The 20,060-nt window shown below is 48.3% G+C and overlaps 1 protein-coding gene across 10 annotated transcripts in view; it reads left to right on the plus strand.

Moving 5' to 3' along the window:
- Nucleotides 1-3,952: 3,952 nt before the first annotated feature.
- The window catches only part of AZIN2 (antizyme inhibitor 2), a 79,446-nt gene continuing 63,338 nt past the window's right edge, over nt 3,953-20,060 (plus strand). For 4 of the 10 annotated variants that reach the window (XM_064363655.1, XM_064363659.1, XM_012440437.2 and 1 more), the window contains exons 1-8: nt 3,953-4,029; nt 4,123-4,243; nt 4,915-5,092; nt 6,695-6,868; nt 15,886-16,058; nt 16,751-16,810; nt 17,043-17,177; nt 18,928-19,093. In XM_064363655.1, the coding sequence (XP_064219725.1) occupies nt 4,988-5,092; nt 6,695-6,868; nt 15,886-16,058; nt 16,751-16,810; nt 17,043-17,177; nt 18,928-19,093 (813 nt within the window). In that variant the 5' untranslated portion in view covers nt 3,953-4,029; nt 4,123-4,243; nt 4,915-4,987. The remainder of the gene's footprint in view (nt 4,030-4,122; nt 4,244-4,914; nt 5,093-6,694; nt 6,869-15,885; nt 16,059-16,750; nt 16,811-17,042; nt 17,178-18,927; nt 19,094-20,060) is intronic. The other 6 variants (XM_064363657.1, XM_012440447.2, XM_064363656.1 and 3 more) reach the window with 5 other exon arrangements.

Genomic DNA, 20,060 nt, shown 5'->3' on the forward strand with positions numbered 1-20,060 from the left:
ACTGCAACCTCCGCATTCTGGGTTCAAGTGATTCTCCCGCCTCAGCCTCCCCAGTACCTGGGATTACAGGCATCCAACACCATGCTTGACTAATTTTTTGTATTTTTAGTAGAGATGGGGTTTCACCATGTTGGCCAGGCTGGTCTCGAACTCCTGACCTCAAGTAATTCACCTGCCTGGGCCTCCCAAAGTGTTGGCAATTACAGGCATGAGCTGCCATACTGGCGGTATACTGATCTCTAAAAGGGAGAAATAATCTTCCCTACTAGTTACTACAAAATATGCACTCTCCCTGTCTTCTTTAGTATTTTGACTTTATTGGGGAGTAAGAGGAACAGCAACGTACCCAATTAAAGACTATGTCTTCCCACCTCCTTCACAACTAGGTGTCATCATGGATCTATATATTGGTCAATCATATAAAAAGAAGTGTTTGGTGGTGTTATGGGTTGAATTGTGTCCCTGTAAAAAGTCATTTTTGAGTCCTAACCCCAGTTCCACAGAATGTGACCTTATTTGGAAACGACTTTATAGAGGTTATCAAGTTAAAATGAGGTCATTAGGGTGGGCCCTAATCCAATATGATAAGCGTGCTTATTAAAAGGGGAAATTTGGACCCAGAGACAAATACATATAGAGGGAAGATCATATGAGGACACACAGGGAGAAGACAACCATGTGACTGGAGTGACGCATTATGAGCCAAGAATACCAAGGATTGCCAGCTGACACCACAGGCTAGAAGAAGCAAGGAGGGATTCTCTCCTAGAGCCATCAGAGAGAGCATGGCCCTGCCAACTTCTTGACTCCTGATTCCTAGCCTTCATAACTAGGAGACAATACATTTCTGTTATTTTAAGCCACTCGGTTTTGGAGGTTTGTTATGGCATCCCTAAGAAATTAATACTGGTGGAATTTTGGGAAGCCTGAATAAAATGATGAACAGGAAAGTATTTTTCAAACTCTCCAGTTCTATGTACTAATAAGGCATTTTTATTATCGCAATGTTTGTGACTATGATTCCTCTTGTTTTATAATAGATTGAATTGGCTGACATGATTCTGACTACAGATCAGAAGCTTTTTATCCTGCTTCAGGGCTCAGCACAGAAATCATAGATGCTAAGACAGCAGTAGCAAGAGAGACCAGCAGAAGAGAAGCCACCGGCCTTTGGGTTGGATGCTGGCAGGTTGTGTGTAACTTTTGTTGAGCTGGGGACAGAATTCTCAGCCACTGATTAGCAGTCAAGCATAAAGGTCAGGATTGGCTTGGATTTACACCTTTACTTGCTTTGTGATCCTGGCAAGTTAATGAACTTTTCTGAGCTTCATATTCCTCATTTGTAAAATGAGAACAATTGTAGCTCCTGTGACATAGGGTTGTCATGGAGTTTCAATGACATCACATAACAAGCATGGAAAAAGAAAAAGCCACGGACTATCTGTACCCAGTCCAGGATGCAGATTTTTCTGGTCTGATTACTTACTCTTGATAGATTCCAAATGCACAGACTGGATTCTGGTTCGTTTTTTCACACCTCTATTGATTCATTCAGTAAGCATAACGTGTCTACTAGGTGATGAAAAAAGCTGGCGGGGCAGACCCAGATCATGACATCCAAATGCAGCCAGCTCAAAGAATGATTAAAGTAAAAGTAGAGCCAAAGTTATTCGGGTGCTCTTCCCTCCTCTCAGTCTAATATTTTCAGGTTCCTGCCATGGCCATCCTGATCTACCCTTTCCTGATTGGTAGATACTTGTTCTCATACTATGTTGCAAATGACTACTAATCTCAAAGAATGGGCCTGCAAATGACAGACCTATAAAGCTGCCTCCTGAAATGCTACTCCTCTGCATGGAAAACAAGAAGATTCCAGGCAGAAGGGCCCAGAAAAATCAGTTTGAAACCTCTCGGTTCACAGGGGGAAATCAAGCAAGACAGAAGTGACCCAGATCCAGTTGGGGTGACGCAGTCAAGGACACCCAGCAATTATATGTCCCAGTAGGGTAGGGAGCAGAAAATGGTTCTCCTTGCCTCTGGTCCCTGCCCTGCACCATCTGTGTACTGAGCATGTTTTAACTAGGTTGTACAGAGTGTCCTAGGGAGATACTAAGGCAAGACAAGAAGTATCTCTGATTTAAAAAAAAGTCTACAGCCTGCTGGGTGTGGTGGCTCACGCCTGTAATCCCAGCACTTTGGGAGGCTGAGGCGGGCAAATCATTAGAGTTCAGGAGTTTGAGACCAGCCTGGGCAACAGAAACTCTGTCTCTACAAAAAATACAAAAATTAGCAAGGCATGGTGGCATGTACCTGTAGTCTCAGCTACTTGGGAGGCTGAAGTTGGAGGATCACTTGAGCCTGGGAGGCAGAAGTTACAGTCAAGGTCATGCCACTGCACTCCAGCCTGGGTGACAGAGCCAGACCCTGTCTCAAAAGAAAAAAAGAAAAGCCTGCAGCTTAGCAGGGGACATGAAGACATATGGTAGACCAAAAGCCCTCTGGCTTCATTGATTTGAAATGCTGCCTTCATTGTGTACCAGTCTCCAATGTGTATGGAACTGTTCTAGACTGTTCTGTTCTATCACTGTCTCTTCCTGCTCCAGCACCACAGTTTAAGACTATAGCTTTATTTAAAAATTTTGATATGATAGAGGAAGTCCTCTTTCTTTTTTTCCAGCAATTTCTTGACTGTTCTTTTCCAGATGAACTTTGAATCAGCTTTTGAGTAACATAGCTATTGAATAAAAAAAGACAGAGTCTCCCTCTGTTGCCCAGGCTGTAGTGCAGTGGTGTGATCTCGGCTCATTGCAACCTCCATCTCCCGGGTTAAAGTGATTCTCCTACCTCAGCCTCCCAAGTAGCTGGGATTACAGGTGTGTGCCACCACATCTGGCTAATTTTTGTATTTTTGTGGAGGTGGGGTTTTGCCATGTTGGCCAGGCTGGTCTCGAACTCCTGACCTCAGGTAATCTGCCCATCTCTGCCTCCCAAAGTGCTGGGATTACACTGAATTTTCTTGCACACTCTTGTCTGTGCCAGGCACCAGGCACTTGAACAGGGTATTCAGTCCCTACCCTTGGGAAATCACAAACTAGCTGCAAAGTGTAACCAAAGAAGAAGTGTAAAATAACAGGAATCTCACGCTATGGGTAACAAGAACCAAATAAGTGAGGAGTCCAGACAGACATAAGTGCTGTGTTCCTTGGGGCCAGGCAAGTCATTGAAGGTTCAACGGAGGAGGTGACATTATACTGGACTTTGATGGGTGAGCAGCAGCTTGTTGGTATGGAAGAAATGCTTTGAGTTGAGGAAGTCAGAGAAAGCTTCTTGGAGAAGGAGACACATTTCCCTGGGTTTGCTGGGTTCAGAGGATGGGATAAAGGGAGGGATTGCCCTGAACTGGGAAAGTCACAAAAACGCTGTCTGAAGACATTTTAGCTGCGTTTTGTGTTGGAGTCGGAGATGCCTGGAAGAGGCAATTAAATTAAAAGAATTTCATTACAAAAGTAATACAAGGACATAACATTTGAACTGGGTTTCGAGAGATGAGTGAGCAGTTCCTGCAGGAGAGAAGAGTGGTACCACGAAGTAAGTTGAGGCAGTGGCAGAAAAGGCTTCCCGTCCACTTTCTAAGACCTAAGACGCAGGGTCTAAGTGTCCCACCTGTGTGGTGGCGGCAGCCCTGTAATTCGATTTCTCAGCGTGGGGTAGCCACCGCTAGGCCTCCGGTGGGGGAAGACTGCAGCACGGCTGGGCAGAGCTGAGTGCTTTATGTCGGAATCGACCAATGGGATGGCGGCACCTGGTTGCCAGGGCTACGGCGGGGCCTGGACCACGTGGGCGGGGCCTGGGCGGGGCTATATAAGTGAGCGGCGGGTGGAAGGCGGGGCGTGGGGTCGGTGTCTGCTGGGCGGGCGGGGCGCAGGCCGCGGGGCCCGAGCCCGGGGGAGCGAGAGAGCGGAGGCGCGGAGGATCCGATTCACTCGCTGGGGAGACCTATGGGCCGAAGCCGTGTAAATGCGTTTTAAGGCGAGTGCGGGGAGTGGCCTGGGGAGCCTCGGGGAGCGGACGCCCTCCGCTCTGGTGCTAACCTGCCCCCTGGCCCCTTCTGCCTCCTCTCAGCAGGGGCCTCGGCTCCGCAACTGCCACTCCTCCTCGGAGTGTTGCACAAGTTTCGAGGTCACCGGCGACCCCCCCTAGCAGCGCGCCTGGCTCTGGCCCCCGCGAAGGAGGACGGAGCTTGGTAAGGGGCCCTGGGGGATGGGGTGGACCTCGTCCCTACACTTGGGAGGAGTCACTCGGACAGAAAGAACCTTGGCCCCCTGTTCTCTCCCGGGAGCTTGCGGCCCCCATCCACCACGTGGTGCCTCCAGGTACCCTTAGAATTCTGGCATGTCAGGATTAGTCCAGCCCCCATTTACAAGTGGGGAAACTGAGGCTCCGAGAAGGATCAGAGCGTACCCAAGGTCTAGCAGTAGAGAGTGGATTCGAACTTAAGCTCTTGTTCTCAGGTTGAGACTCCCTGGGATGGCCACCGGCTACCTTCTAGGTGGACGTGGTCAGGACTGGGGTGCCCTGGAAACTTTCCCACCCAAGCTTCTCAGATTTCCTGTTCCCCCTCTCACTCTTTCACTCTTTCCTGAAATCCAGAATTTCAGAACTGGAAAGGCTCTTCAAAACAATTCATCCATTTTACAGATGGGGCAACTGACTCAGAGAGGCAGTGACGTTTGGGCATACGGTGCCTTGTCTCGGTCTGAAATCCAGGATTCTTGACTTTCTCCACCCTTGCCTAGTGAACCCCAGGCTTGTGCTGGGTGCGGGTTGTGACGGGGTTGGGATCCCTGGCCTGGCGGGGGGGGGGCAGCGGAGCCGGCCCCCCCAGCGGTTCCCTCCATCTCCCCCCTCCCGCAGTGTGTTGCATACTTTTTAAGGCGGCGGCTGCAGCAGCGGCTCCATCCAACCCGTCAGCTCCTCCTGCCAAGGCATGGCTGGCTACCTGAGTGAATCGGACTTTGTGATGGTGGAGGAGGGCTTCAGTACCCAAGACCTGCTGGAGGAACTCACTCTGGGGGCCTCACAGGCCACCACGGTGAGGGACTGGGAACGGGGGTGGGTCCCCGGTTCCCTATACAGATCAGCTGCCTCCTTTGGAAGGGTCCCTAGGGCTCTTATCTTATCCTTTTACTTATTTGGTACCCAATCCTTGCTATTTGCAAGAGAACATCTCAATTTATCCCCAATTCCTGGTCCTTGCCCCCAAAACTGCCCCTCCTATGTTGCCTTTCTACCCAGCCTCCAAGGTCAGAAGCAGGGGATTCTTCTCCAGCTGCCCTCTCTCCCTCACTGCCCACATCTAGGCATTACCAAGCTCTGTGAATTCTGCCTCCTTAAATAACCCTCCAGTGTGGTTATGTGGAACCTCACTTACTAATTCAGTCTTCATCTCTCCAAAGGCCCCCCAATCTCCTCCCTGTCTCATGCCACCCCCTCCAAATGTATCATAGTTCTGTTCAAAATCAGAATTCTTTGGCAATTCCCCACTGCCTACAGGATCAAGTCAGAATTTCCCTGCCTCCATAGCCCCATTCCCAGCTTTCCCCAAAGTATATATTATGCTCCATCAGAGCAGAATGACTCTATTCACATTTCCCAATGATGCCATGCACCCTATTACCATGCCTTTGCCCAGGCTGTTTCTTCTACCTGCAGCATCCTTCTCCCAGCCTCTCCCGTCTTTACCCCTTTCTAGTTATTCCTTGCTTCTCATCAGTGCTTCCTTTTCCTGCTCACCCCAGGTAGATTTTGTATTTTCTTTCTCCATATCCCCGCACTGCACCTTGTAGAAACTTCCATCTAGCATCTACTGAACGGACTTGTAAGTACTTAAGGGCTTCCTTTTCTTCCAGACCCAAGCTCCTTCAGAGCAACAGTACTGTTTGGTCATCTCTGTCCCTTAGCACAATGTTTGGCACCAAGTGGACATCAGTAAAAAAGTGTTGCATGAAAGGGAAACTGAGTCCCAGGGAAGGGACTTTGGAAGGATCCCTTCCACATTTAAGTAATGTGGTCTCACCCACGGCCTCATATGTGTTCGGCCTTTAGCACTGCTGCAATGAACACTTGTCCATAGGCATAGGTTGCAGTGTCAGTGGGACTAGCTTAAGGCTTCATCGAGCACCTGTGTTTGGAAGGCAGTGAGCTGTAGGTCATAACTTCTGCCTTTAGGGAGTTTACCCTTTTCTAGAATGGACGGATGCATATACAGTTCTGATACCTTGGAAGCACATCCAAAATGCCGTGGAAGCATTTAAAAGCAGAGTTGCCTTGTTGGTTTGGAGAAGGTGGCATTTGAGCTGAAACTTTAAGGATTTTGCCAGACACAGGAGGGGGATGGGTATTCTGCAGAGGGCATGGTGGGGACAAAGGTTCAAAGGTGAAAAAATGATCCAGCCTAGAGCTGAAGTTTTAGCTGCATTGAGGGGAGGGGCTGGGGCTAGATCACAGAGCCTTGAATGCCAGGCTGAGGAGTTTGCCTTCTGTCCTGTAGGCTTGGGGAGGCCCAGAAAACTTTACAGCAGGGTAGCTCTGTGGCCAGTACTGAACCTGGGACAGGTACTTGGAAGGATCATGGATGGCATGCAGGGGTAGGAGCTGGATGGGGTCTCACATTCATCCACTTCTTGTTGTTCAGGACAAGGCCACTGCCTTCTTCGTGGCTGACCTGGGTGCCATCGTGAGGAAGCACTTCTGCTTTCTGAAGTGCCTGCCACGAGTCCGGCCTTTTTACGCTGTCAAGTGCAACAGCAGCCCAGGTGTGCTGAAGGTCCTGGCCCAGCTAGGGCTGGGTTTCAGCTGTGCCAACAAGGTGAGCCCCACTCCCACGGTGCACTGACCCTCCACGCCCACTGAACACACACATGACCAGGCTAGTGCAGGTGGGCTCCGGGGAGCAGGCAGTACCTGCAGTTGGCCCTTGCCCTCTGGGAAGACTACCCACTCAGGAGGGGTGTCAAGGAATAAGGGAGGGAGAAAGGAGCACGGAATTTGTCAGCCTTGAAGTTCCAAATTAGAATCTTCTGTGTCCTGGTAGAAGACTTATCTTTTTAATGGAGATTTGCAAATTTGTTTGGCACAAAGCTACACATGGTGTTCTTCTAATTAAAACAAAACAAAAACATCTCCATACTGTTGGTTTCTTTTCTTTTTCCTTTTGTAATAACAATGTGTGACGGTTTATTTTCTTAACCAGTCCTTGTAGTTTTGTTGTTGCCACCAATTCTGTCTTTGTAATTTGATTTCTGCTGTTGTCTTCATTCCCTCCTGCTCTCTTTAGATTTCTTTCTTTTGAGGCGGAGTCTTGCCTTGTTGCCCAGGCTGGAGTATAGTGGCGTGATCTTGGCTCACTGCAACCTCTGCCTCCTGGGTTCAAGCAATTGTCCTGCCCTCAGCTTCCCAAGCAGCTGGGATTACAGGTAATCCAGCTGAGGAGGATTTTGTGTGTGTTTTTAGTAGAGACGGGGTTTCACCATGTTGGCCAGGCTGGTCTCGAACTCCTGACCTCAAGTGATCTGCCCACCTCAGCTTCCCAAAGTGCTGGGATTATAGGCGTGAGGCACTGCTCATGGCCATTTTAGATGAACTTTGCTTATGTACTGTCATTCAGTATCCATTGAACTCCTACAATGTGGTAGTTAGTGACTGTGCTGGGCAGAACTGTCTTTGAGTTGAATGCTTAGTTTATCTATTTCCACTCTGTCCTTGCTAGATAAGTCTTTTTTTTTTTTTGAGACGGAGTTTCGCTCTTGTTACCCAGGCTGGAGTGTAATGGTGTGATCTCGGCTCACCGCAACCTCCGCCTCCTGGGTTCAAGCAATTCTCCTGCCTCAGCCTCCTGAGTAGCTGGGATTACAGGCACGCGCCACCATGCCTAGCTAATTTTTTTGTATTTTTAGTAGAGACGGGGTTTCACCATGTTGACCAGGATGGTCTCAATCTCTTGACCTCATGATCTACCCGCCTCGGCCTCCCAAAGTGCTGGGATTACAGGTGTGAGCCACCATGCATGGCCCGATAAAAGCCTTTAAGCTATAAAATTTCAACTAAGTAGAGCTTTGAAACTATCTCGTTTATTGATTCAGCAAATATTAATTGGGTATCTCCTCTGAGGCCAAGTGCTATTCTAGGTGGGTACTTGGCAGTGAACAAAATGAAACAACCAAAGCCCTTCCCTCATGGAGCTTGTTAACAAAAAAATAAACAGATGAAATAATGAAAATATTTAGTATTTTAGATGGAAAGTGCTGTGGAGAAAAAGCAGGAAAGGGAAATAAGGAATGCTGGAGAGAGGATTGCACTTTTAGATGGTTTGGCCAGGGAACACTTCACTGAGACTTGAATACAGACCCGAAAGAGCCAAGGGATCAAGCCAGGTGGATAACCAGGGGAAGGGCATTTCAGGCAGCAGGAACAGCAAGTGCAAAGGCCCTGAGGTGGGAGCAAGTCTGGTGGGCACTGGTTTGTGATGTTGTCGTTAGCACCATTTTCTTGGTGGTTAATAATGGTTGTGTCATATGCCTGGATGTTGTGAGGAGAGTTCTAGAAAGGACTCTTGGAGTCCTGGGCAGGATGACAGTGTAAGAGCAACTCCAGGTTGGGGAGAAGTGTGCACCCAGCTGGGATGGTCAGAATGAGCACGTTAACCTGTAGCAGGGACTGAATGTTAATGCCTTTCGTGGTAGACGAGGTGCTTCCCCTTGTCTTTGGGTTAGTTCGTGCTTTGCACACCTCGTTTCATGCACATGAAGCCCTGTGAGGTACACAGGGGAAGAGACGGCTGTTCTACAGTTGAGGACGCTGTGGGGTTGGCTGTCTGTGGGTAGCAGAAGCACTTCCCGCTTCTTCCTGCAGTGTCCCCGGCCTCCACGTGGGGTGAGAAGGAACAGGATCCTCTCAGTCCCCGAGTTCTAGGTGAAGAACAGGACCAAACCCCACTGCCTAAAGTTTTCTGCTTCAGAAACCCCTGGGGGAGGCACTTGGTTCTCTGGCAGAAAGGGCAGAGTTGTGGGGTGTTAAGGCTTAGAGAGACCTTGATGACAGCGGGAACTGGAGAAGCATCTGCCCTTTGCTGAGTGTGTCTGTTATGCCAGGCACTTTGCCAAGTGTTTTCTGTACATGATCTCATTTTATTCTCGCAACAGCCTCGTGAGGTAATTATTTTTTTTAATGGAGATTCTGACTATACCCTGCTGAGGACATATTTAACGTATAAGGAAAGGAGGGATGGAGCTTGAGTCCTGCTGAGTCGCCTCAGACTCTATCTTTTCCAAGGTCCTTGGGGAGAGGATAGCGGAGCTGGGATTCAGCCAGTGATGGATGCCCACAGCCAACTGCAGGGGCTAGGGGAGGCCTAAGCCCCCTCCCTGCGATGGGATCATGCAGACCCTTTGGTACGCTTCTGGAGGTAGCTCCTGGGACTTACAGCTTTTCTTGGAAGAGCAAGGCTGCCCTCTTCTGGTCGGCCATAGCGGGTGGCCTTGCTTAACAGCGTTGTGCCCTAGTGGACACTGACCGAGGGCTTGGGGTGAACTAAGGCTGGATGTGCAGACAAACATCCTTTGGACAGGTGCCAGGGCCATGGCTTGCTCAGGGACTCTGGTCCACACAGCAACCTGCCCAAGGACCATTGTGTCATCTCTCCTGCCCCTGTCCTTGCCCTCTCTTCCTGTCTCCCTCAGTATCCTCCCATCTTAAAAAGACTTTGCTGGACACCACATCCTCCTCCAGCCCAATCCCTTGCTCCCTTTTTGTGACCAAACTCAACAGTTGTCTGCACTCGTCTGTCCACCCCCATTTTTTCTTTTCCTCATCACTCCTTCCTTAAGCCATTGCTTCCCAGCCTCCACTGTCAGTACGCCAAAGGATTTTCTCTTCCTAACGTCTGCAGTGATCTGCAGGATCCAGTGAGCACTTTAAACATGAACTGTGAACTAATAATTCATATCAAATAACAGGTTGATTCATTGACCCAAAAAGAAAGTAGGCCATCAGCTTTATGTCTTCACAGATAATCACTAGGATGGTTTTGGTGGATATATAGTATTTTAAAAATATGTAAATGATCTACAAAATACATATCAAATATTTTGTGATTTTGTAACAATATATAAAAGGTGTTCTTGTGGCATGTGGTGTGTACTATTCTACAATCTCTTTAAACTCAGTGGGGTTTTTTTTTTTTTAAGATGGAGTCTCGCTCTGTTGCCCAGCCTGAAGTGCAGTGGCACAATCTCGGCTCACTGCAACCTCCACCTCCCGGGTTCAAGTGATTCTCCCACCTCAGCCGCCTAAGTAGCTGGGATTACAGGCACATACCACCATGCCCAGCCTATTTTTGTATTTTTAGTAGAAAGGGGTTTCATCATGTTGACCAGGCTGGTCTTGAACTCCTGACATTGTGATTCATCTGCCTCGGCCTCCCAAAGTGCTGTGATTACAGGCATGAGCCACTACCTCTGGCCCAGCCTCAGTGGCTTTTGAAGAGCTGTCCATGTTGATGCATTTAGACCTGGTCTTGGGGGACACTCCTTAGTCCTTTTGGACCTCTCAACAGCATTCAACACAGCAACGCATTCTTAAAAAAAAAAAAAAAAGACTCAACAGTAACATATGGTCCTACTTTCAAAGGCTTCAGAAATGTGTAAGATGAAAGCACACTGCTTGACCCCACCTCATCAGGAACTTCTGACAGACAGCTGAGACAGTTCCTTCTCATCCAGACACAAGCTATTAGACTAAGATTTGCATTTATAGGAATAACATTCTAATGTGTGTATTGTTCTCCATCCCCTGGAAACGTTCTCCATCCTTACCTCTGCAGGTCCTGGGAGCCATCTCTTCCAGTCTTCTGCCACTCTCTAAATGGTAGCATTCTTCTGAATTCTCAGGCCTCCCTGTCTTGTAAATCCTCCTCCTTCTCAGGGAATTTCATCTCTTCCCTGGATTTAAATACCATCAATATGCCACCTCTTCCCACATTTTAATCTCCAGCTCAGACCTATGTATCCAGTTGACTTGATACAAGGAGATGCCTGGAACCCAGCATGTTCAAAGGGACTCCTGATGTCCCCCTTCGCCCTTATGAAGGGCTCCCTCAGTCTGCTGGGTGTGGGAGTTCCCTCTGATGTCCTCCCACTCATCCCCACGTGCAATCTATCACCCAGCTTGCCAGCCCCGCCTCCAGAACACATCTCCCTGCTTTTCTGGAGCTGGCTCTGTCATCTCCCCCACTGACTATCACAGTCTATAGCCACTACAGCCACTGACTAGCACAATCTATTCCCCCAGAATCCCCTTGGGCCGTTCCTCAGGTAGCCAGAGTGATAGGCATGTAGACCTTATATTTAAAATGCAAATCTGACCATGTCTTTCCCTTCCTAACCCTTCAGGCTCTTTCCCATCACATGCAGGGTAAAACAGGTTTCCTTGGCAGCTCTGCCCACCTCCCTCTGACCTCATCGTCCCCACTGCACTAACTTACTTTGCTCCAGCCACTCCAGCATTCTCTGTTCCTTGATCAGGCTGAAGTGCTCAGTACTGCTTGCCTCAGAACCTCTGCACAGGCTACTTCCTCTACTGGGAACAGTCTTAGATTCTTTCCTTCGCTCTTGGCCTATCTGAGGCCTCCTGCAGGGCTCAGTTTAAATATCTGACCCTGAGGCTGTCCTTCGCCCTTCACACCCAGGTCTCTGGGAGCTGTACTTTTTCTTCCCAGCTCTTAACTGCTTGTAATTCCATCGTTATTCAGTGCTCATCTGGGACTGCCTGCCTGTCTTCCCCATCAACCTGAAAGCTCCATGGTCTCAGAGACCCGATGTGCTTTTTTTACCACTTGTTTTGTTAACACCTATCATGGAGCCTGACCATTCAGTAGACGCTCAAAAGATACCTGTCAGTGCGGCATTAAGGTTGCATTCTCTGTTACAGCAGTGAGGTTGAGTTGGCGTGCTAAGGTCTGATGGTTAGAATCCCATCTGTGCCACTTAGAAGCTGTGTGACTTTGGACAAATCACGTAGCCTCTCTGAACCTCTGTTCCCTACCTTATAAGATTCTTAGTAAGGTTAAATGAGAATATATATAAAATACTTCATGCAATGACTGGCATAGGATATGCCTTCAGTGAATGACAACACTTATTTAAATATGTATAATTAGGCTGAGTGCCATGGCTCACACCTGTAATCCCAGCATTTTGGGAGGCCAAGGCAGGAGGACTGCTTGAGCCCAGGAGTTCGAAACCAGCCTGGGCAACATAGTGAGACCCATCTCCATTTAGAAAAAATTGTGTATATATATATATTTAAAATAAAAAAAATTTATAATTGAAGCTCAATCATAGGTCCCCAAAATGCTAACACTGATTCCTCCTCTCACTTCATGTGCTGAGGCAGGGAACAAAAACACAGGTCTACATCCACTCTGATTCAGGATGGGCCACATCTGCCCCTGGGAAGCCAGCTGTGGTAGCAGCAAGCCCAGCTCTGGAGCTTCACCTTTGTGTCCCACTCTGCTGCTGGTTGGCTGTGTCACCACAGACAGGTGGACCTCGCTGAACTCAATTTTGTCCTTCATAAAATGTAGCCAGTCAATATTTCATAGCATAGTCATTGGGATGATATGAAATAATGCTTATAAATACCCACTGCTGAAAAGTTGCTAAATTAAAATTAGACTCATTACAAAGTCAGGATGGCTAAAAATGGCTCTTATATCTCTCACCACGTTTCAAAACTGGCTTCTCGTTTATTCGGGGAGAGTCAGACTTCAGTTCCAAAGTTTCTTCTGCCACCTACTTGCTGCGTAGCCCTTCTGAGCATCGGTTTCCTTTTATGTAGACTGGAGCTAATACCCATCTGAATGGGTTATTTGCAAGGACTGAATAAAAGGGTGAATCCAAAGTAGGGGTTGGCAAACTACGGATGGAGGGCCAAATCCAGCCCACCAGCTGATTTTATGAAGTTTTATTGGCTCACAGTCACATTCATTCAGTGTTGGCTGTGGCTGTTCTGGTGCTACAAAGGCAGTTGAGAAGTTGCGACAGAGTTGGGTGCGGTGGCTCACACCTATTACCCCAGCACTTTGGGAGGCTGAGGCACGTGGATCACCTGAGGTCAGGAGTTTGAGACCAGCCTGACCAATATGGTGAAACCCTGTCTCTACTAAAATTGCAAAAATTAGCTGGGCATGGTGGCACGTGCCTATAATCCCAGCTACTTGAGAGGCTGAGGCAGGAGAATTGCTTGAACCCAGGAGGCAGAGGTTGCAGTAAGCCAAGATTGTGCCATTGCACTCCAGCCTGGGCAACAAGAGCAAAACTCCATCTCAAAAAAAAAAAAAAAAAAGAGAGAGAGAGAGAGAGAGAAATTGCGACAGAGACTGTGTGGCTCACAAAGCCTAAAATATTTTCTCTGGTTCTTTATAGAAAAAGTTTGCTAACACCTGATGTAAAACATATAATTCAGGGCCTGCTTGTGTCAGGTGCTGAATGAACACAGTTGCTGTCATCATGATCATGATCATCATCATCATTTGTTCGTATTATTAATGCAGCAATCAGGTACCCCATGTTCTGTAAAGGGGATGAGGAGGAGGCCCCAAGAGGAGCAGGGCTGAGCCGGCACATCCTGCACACCCAGCATAGGGCCACACACAGGGTAGGCCTTTGGAGTTGGGTGATCGCTTTCTAATATACCAGCAATATTCTTATTATTTATTAAGTTGACAAATAAAAATTCCATATAGAGTCTGGGCGTGGTGGCTCATGCCTGTAATCCCAGCACTTAGGGAGGCCAAGGTGGGGGGATTAACTGAGGTCAGGAGTTCGAGATCAGCCTGGCCAATGTGGCGAAACCCCATCTCTACTAAAAATGCAAAAATTGGCTGGGCATGGTGGCGGGTACCTGTAATCCCAGCCACTTGGGAGGCCGAGGTAGGAGAATTGCTTGAACCCAGGAGACAGAGGTTGCATTGAGCCAAGATCATGCCACGGCACTCCAGCCTGGGTGACAGAGGGACTCTGTCTCAAAAAAAAAAGTTGTATATATTTATGGCGTACAACATGATGTTTTGATATATGTGTATGTTGTGGAATGGTTAACAAGCTAATTAGGCATTAACTCACATACTTACCTTTTTTTGTGTGTGTGATGAGAACACCTAAGGTCTATTCTCTTAGCAATTTCCGAATATACCATATATTGTTATTAACTATAGTTATCATGATGTACATTAGATTTCTTGATCTTAATTCTCCTGACTAAAACTTTGTATCCTTTGACCAACTTCTTCCCATTGCCCCCTCACCGACCCCAGTCCTTGGCAACCTCCATTCTATGCTGCTTCTCTGAGTTTGACTTTCTTTTTTTGTTTTTGAGACAGAGTCTCGCTCTGTCACCAGGCTGGCATGCAGTGGCGTGATCTTGGCTCACCGCAACCTCTGCCTCCCGGGTTCAAGTGATTCTCCTCAGCCTGCCGAGTAGCTGGAGCTACAGGCACATGCCACCACGCCCAGCTAATTTTTGTAGTTTTAGTAGAGGTGGGGTTTCACCATGTTGGCCAGGATGGTCTCGATCTCATGACCTCGTAATCCACCCACCTTGGCCCCCCAAAGTGCTGGGATTACAGGCGTGAGCCACCATGTCTGGCCCTGGGTTTGACCTTCTTCGATTCCACATTTGCTAAGTGAGACCACGCATGTTTGTCTTTTTGTGCCTGGCTTATTTCATTTAACATGACGTCCTTCAGGTTCATCCTTGTTGTTGTGAATGACAGGATTTCCTGCTTTTTTGAGGCTAAATAATATTCCGCTGTGTATGTGGCTCACACAGTATTCCATTGTGTATGTGGCCCATGTTATCTTTATCTGTTCATCTGCCGATGGACACTTAGGTTGCTTGCATACCTTGGTGATTGTGGATAATGCTGCAGTGAACATGTGAGTGCAGCTGTCTCCTCTACACAGGGATTTCCTTTCCTTTGGATGTATACCCAGTATTGGATTGCTGGATCATATGATAGTTTGTAGTTCTATTTTTTGAGATGGAGTCTGGCTCTGTCGCTCAGGCTGGAGTGCAGTGGCATGATCTCGGCTCACTCCAGCCTCCACCTCCTGGGTTCAAGCAATTCTCCTGCCTCAGCCTCCTGAGTAGCTGGAACTACAGGCACACAACACCGTGCCTGGCTAATTTTTGTATTTTTAGTAGAGACAGGGTTTTGGTATGTTGCCCTGGCTGGACTCAAACTCCTGGTCTCAAGTGATCTGCCTGCCTCGGCCTCCCAAAGTGTTGGGATTACAGGCATGAGCCACTGTGCCCTGTCCTATTTTTAGTTTTTTGAGGAACCTTCATACTGTTTTCCAAGTAATATTTAAACATTTAAATTTTCCAGGAAAATGTGTCAGAAGCCTGTGGTCAGGGGTACCATGAGTCCATATAATGCCTTTATGTAAATTAGAAAAACGTACCCTTTCCTTAAGACACTTAATTGTTATTATAAATATACTGATTTTCTTAGAATGAGGTGCTTTACTGCCAGAAAGTTGTAATAAATATACAAATCTACTCTGTATTCATTCTGAATGGGAACCCCCCACCTCCCAGGATTGTGCAGTGCACCACCTGCATGGCTGTACATGGCAGCCCTGTTTATCAAAGAATGGTGAAACCATGTAAGTCCTGATTTCTATGTATCTGTTGTGTTAGAGCAAGGCCCACCTGTTAGGGGCCTCCTTATGCATAGCCATGACTTTGCCCTTATCTGTGCTTCCTTGGGCTCCGTGGGCCAGCAGGCCCTGGGGCCTCCTTACCACTACCTTTGGGTCCCCACAGGCAGAGATGGAGTTGGTCCAGCATATTGGAATTCCTGCCAGTAAGATCATCTACGCCAACCCCTGTAAGCAAATTGCACAGATCAAGTATGCTGCCAAGCATGGGATCCAGCTGCTGAGCTTTGACAATGAGATGGAGCTGGCAAAGGTGGTAAAGAGCCACCCCAGTGCCAAGTAAGCTGAGAGCCACTCATGGGGAGGCTGGGCTGTGGAGCGAGGGCCAGGGTCGGGTGAGGGAGTGGAGCTGGGGCAGGTCACCTTGTCCTGGACCCAGCCACAGTCACACAGGAGGTTGGGCCAGGTACTCCTGGACTGGACCCAGGATGCTAGGATCTAGCTAGAACCAAAGCAGAAATAACTAGTTAAAGCCCCAGGCAGAGTGAGACCCATGGTATTATGGAGACCAAAGTCACAGGCTTGAGAGAGCTGAGGGGGTGGTCAGGAAAGCTTCATGAAGGAAGTGGCATTTGAAGCGGGCCTTGAGGAATGAAAAGAATTTGGAGAGGGCAAAAAGAGTGAACTGCATAAAGAAATGCATTCAGATTGCAAACAGCATGGGGTGTTCAAGGGTAAGCAGAAACTTGGTGTGGATGCAGCATGCTCTGTGTGGAGGGTGAAGGAGATACTGGTTGGGGGCAGGGACCCAATGCAAATGGACTTCGGAAGGGGTCATGGTGGATGCTTTGCTCTGGCTGTGCCTTTTACATGATTACTGGACAGACTTGGACTTCTCAGAAGGGACCTTGGGGTGAGGGGTGGGGCCAGGTGATGGGCCACTCTAGTCCATCCAAAGCAGCTTCCATCATGATATTAATGGGTTCTCCTTAAGGCTTTGTTTAAAAATGATTCCTCTCATACCTGACAAGTTTGAAAGCTCTGACTGATGTGGAGACTGATTTGGAGGAACTGGAGCTGCCCCAGGAAAGGTTGGTGAGGTCTGGACCAGGGCAGGGGCTGCAGGGATGAGTCCTGGGACATTTAGGGAATGGAATAGACAGGAGTTGCAGGTTGATTGGCTGTGTAGGGAGAGGGAGGGGTCAGGGAGCCTGTGGGGGTGGGTGGCTCTGAGTCATGTAGTTCACAGCCCTTGATTGAGAGATGTGGCTGGGGTGGGGCAACAGGGTTTGTCTAGCAGAGGGGCACTGCGTGTCTCATCAGGATGGTTCTGTGCATTGCTAATGATGACTCCCATTCCCTGAGCCGCCTGAGCCTGAAGTTTGGAGTGCCACTGAAATCCTGCAGACACCTGCTTGAAAGTGCTAAGAAGAGCCATGTGGAGGTGGTGGGTGTGAGGTGAGCACTGGGAAAACTCCTACTGTCCCCACTACTGTCCCCACCCACGCCAGGCTCCTGGCTCTTTCCCAGGAATTTAATTTTATATGAGACCTTCCCCAGGGCCTCCCAGCAGGGCCTGTCCCTGGGCCTGGAATTCTGCCATTTGAGAATTTCCTCTGTTTGAAAAGGAAGTTTGAAATGGCCCCTTCCCCAACCCCAGGGTCCCCAGAAGGTCTCGTCCCAGGAAGTTCCATCCAGGGACCTGGCTTTGAGGGTGGTTTTACCAGCCTGTAGGACAAAGGTCATGCAGCTACACTCTTGAGAGGCCTCTTTTCTTTTCTTTTTGAGACAGGGTCTCAGGCCAGGCACTGTGGCTCATGCCTGTAATCCCAGCACTTTGGGAAGCTGAAGCAGGTGGATCATGAGGTCAGGAGTTCAAGACCAGCCTGGCCAACATGGTGAAACCCCATCTTTACAAAAAATACAAAAAAAGTTAGCTGGGCATGGTGGCATGCCTGTAATCCCAGCTACTCAGGAGGCTGCAGCAGGAGAATTGCTTGAACAGGAACCCAGGAGGAGGAGGTTGCATTGAGCCGAGATCATGCCACTGCACTCCAGCCTGGGCTATAGAGGGAGACTCTAACTCAAAAAAAAAAAAAAAAAGAGAGAGCGATAGGGTCTTACTCTGTCACCTTGGCTGGAGTGCAGTGGCATGATCATGGTTTTCTGCAGCCTTGACCTCCCAGACTCAAGCAATTCTCTCTCCTGCCTCAACCTCCCAAAGTATCTGTGACCACAGTGTGTGTCACCACACCTGATTAATTTTTATTTATTGTAGAGATAGGGTCACGGTCGGGCATGGTGGCTTATGCCTGTAATTCCAGCACTTTGGGAGACTGAGGCAGGCAGATCACCTGAGGTCAGGAGTTTGAGACCAGCCTGGTCAACATGATGAAACCCCGTCTCTACAAAAATACAAAAAAAAAAAAAAAAAAAATTAGCTGGGCATGATGGTGGGTGCCTGTAATCCCAGCTACTCGGGAGGCTGAGGTGAGAGAATTGCTTGAATCTGGGAAGCAAAGGTTGCAGTGAGCTGAGATTGTGCCATGGGCGACAGAGTGAGACTCCATCTAAAAAAAAAAAAAGAGAGAGATGGGATCTCACTCTGTTCCCAGGCTGGTCTCAAACTCCTGGGCTCAAGCAATCCTCTTGCCTTAGCCTCCCAAAATGCTGGGATTACGTGTATGAGCCACTGCACCCAGCTGTGTGCCTCTTTTCTTACAGGGATATGGAAGGAGAAATAATGATCTACCGAATGAACAATGAACTACCCAATATAGGGCTTCGTTTATTCTGTTAGGATGTGCCAGGTGCTGTGCTAAGTGCTTCACGAGCGTTATCTCACAGCCTTGTGTGGTGTGGGTCTTGTGTCCGTATTATAGGTGGGGAAACTAAAACAAAGCTGCCAAGGCCACCCTGCTGACTGGGAGCACAGCCAGATCTGGTTGACTTAGGGGCCCTGGCTCTCATCCCAGAAGGAGGGATGGGAGGAGCACCAAGTGCCAGGAGACCTTAGATCGAGCCTCCTGTTCAGTCCTCCCTTGCCATATGCCCTTGGCAACCCCTTTAACATTTCAGGCCCTCAGTCACCACATCTGCAAAATGGGCACAGTGTCTCATGTGCCTGCCCAACGTCACTCTTGGCTGGGACTCAGGTGGTGGCACTCGGAGCCCTGCATGTCAGCTGAGGCTCTTCCTCCCTTCCCAGTTTTCATGTTGGCAGTGGCTGTCCTGATCCTCAGGCCTACGCTCAGTCCATCGCAGATGCCCGGCTCGTGTTTGAAATGGGCACCGAGCTGGGTCACAGGATGCACGTCCTGGACCTTGGTGGCGGCTTCCCTGGCACAGAAGGGGCCAAAGTGAGATTTGAAGAGGTAACCCTGGAGCTGGTAGTGTCGTGCTGGGTTCTATTTGGGGGGGATAGGGAGGGGAGAGATGATCAGAGGGAGACCACTGTGCGTGGGTCCTATGCACCACATGCAATGCTTGGTGCTTACCTAGGCGATCTCACTGCTTATTAACCCTGTGCTACAGCTGAGCAAGCCGAGGCTCATAGAGGTTATGTCACTTTCTGAGCCCAAAGCAAAAAGCCAGTTCTGCCTGCCATGCACTTCCCCAGCCAGTTTGAGGCATAACCAGGACACATTTACATAAGTCATAAGGCTCTTTAAGGGGCTGGATAGGCCTATTCACACTCAGATGGGCTGATGAGAAATCAGGTGAGAAGGCAGGAAAGGAAAACCAACATTTGGTCCACTCCCTGGCTCTTCTCCATTCCCTTTCACCATGAGGTGAAGTTAAGAAAAATGTGTCCTAGCAGTTCCCACTCCAACCACTAGAGGACGCCTCTTCCTGGAAGGCACCTCCTTCGGGTATACCGACATCTAGGAATTGACCCTGCAGAAATAATTTGCCTCAAAGATGGCTGTTTTAGCTTTGTTCATAACAGAAGTCCAGTGGACTTCCCTGGTCCATCTAATACTCAGGAGTGATTAAATTATGGTACATTCTTTTGATGAAAACATTTACTCAATGTGGGGAGGTCATTCACAGTCTATTAAGTAAAACAGGTTATAAAAACATACAGAGATCTATCATGCTTGTAATAAAAAATAGCATTTGTATAAAAATAGTTAAATACACTACTGCAAAAAGTTAACAATAATTAGATTCATCTAGGTGATAGAATTAGAAGTGACTTTTATCTTCTTTTTCCTTTTCTGTATTTTCTCAATTTTCTGTAATCAAGAGTATAACAATTGACCCTTGAACAACACAGGGCTTAGGGGCACCGATACCCTACACATTTAAAAATCTGCATGTAACTTTTGATTCCCCCAA

The sequence above is a fragment of the Aotus nancymaae genome, unplaced genomic scaffold (assembly GCF_030222135.1).
Source record: "Aotus nancymaae isolate 86718 unplaced genomic scaffold, 86718_ANA_hifiasm-v0.15.2.pri h1tg000053l, whole genome shotgun sequence".
NCBI lineage: Eukaryota > Metazoa > Chordata > Mammalia > Primates > Aotidae > Aotus > Aotus nancymaae.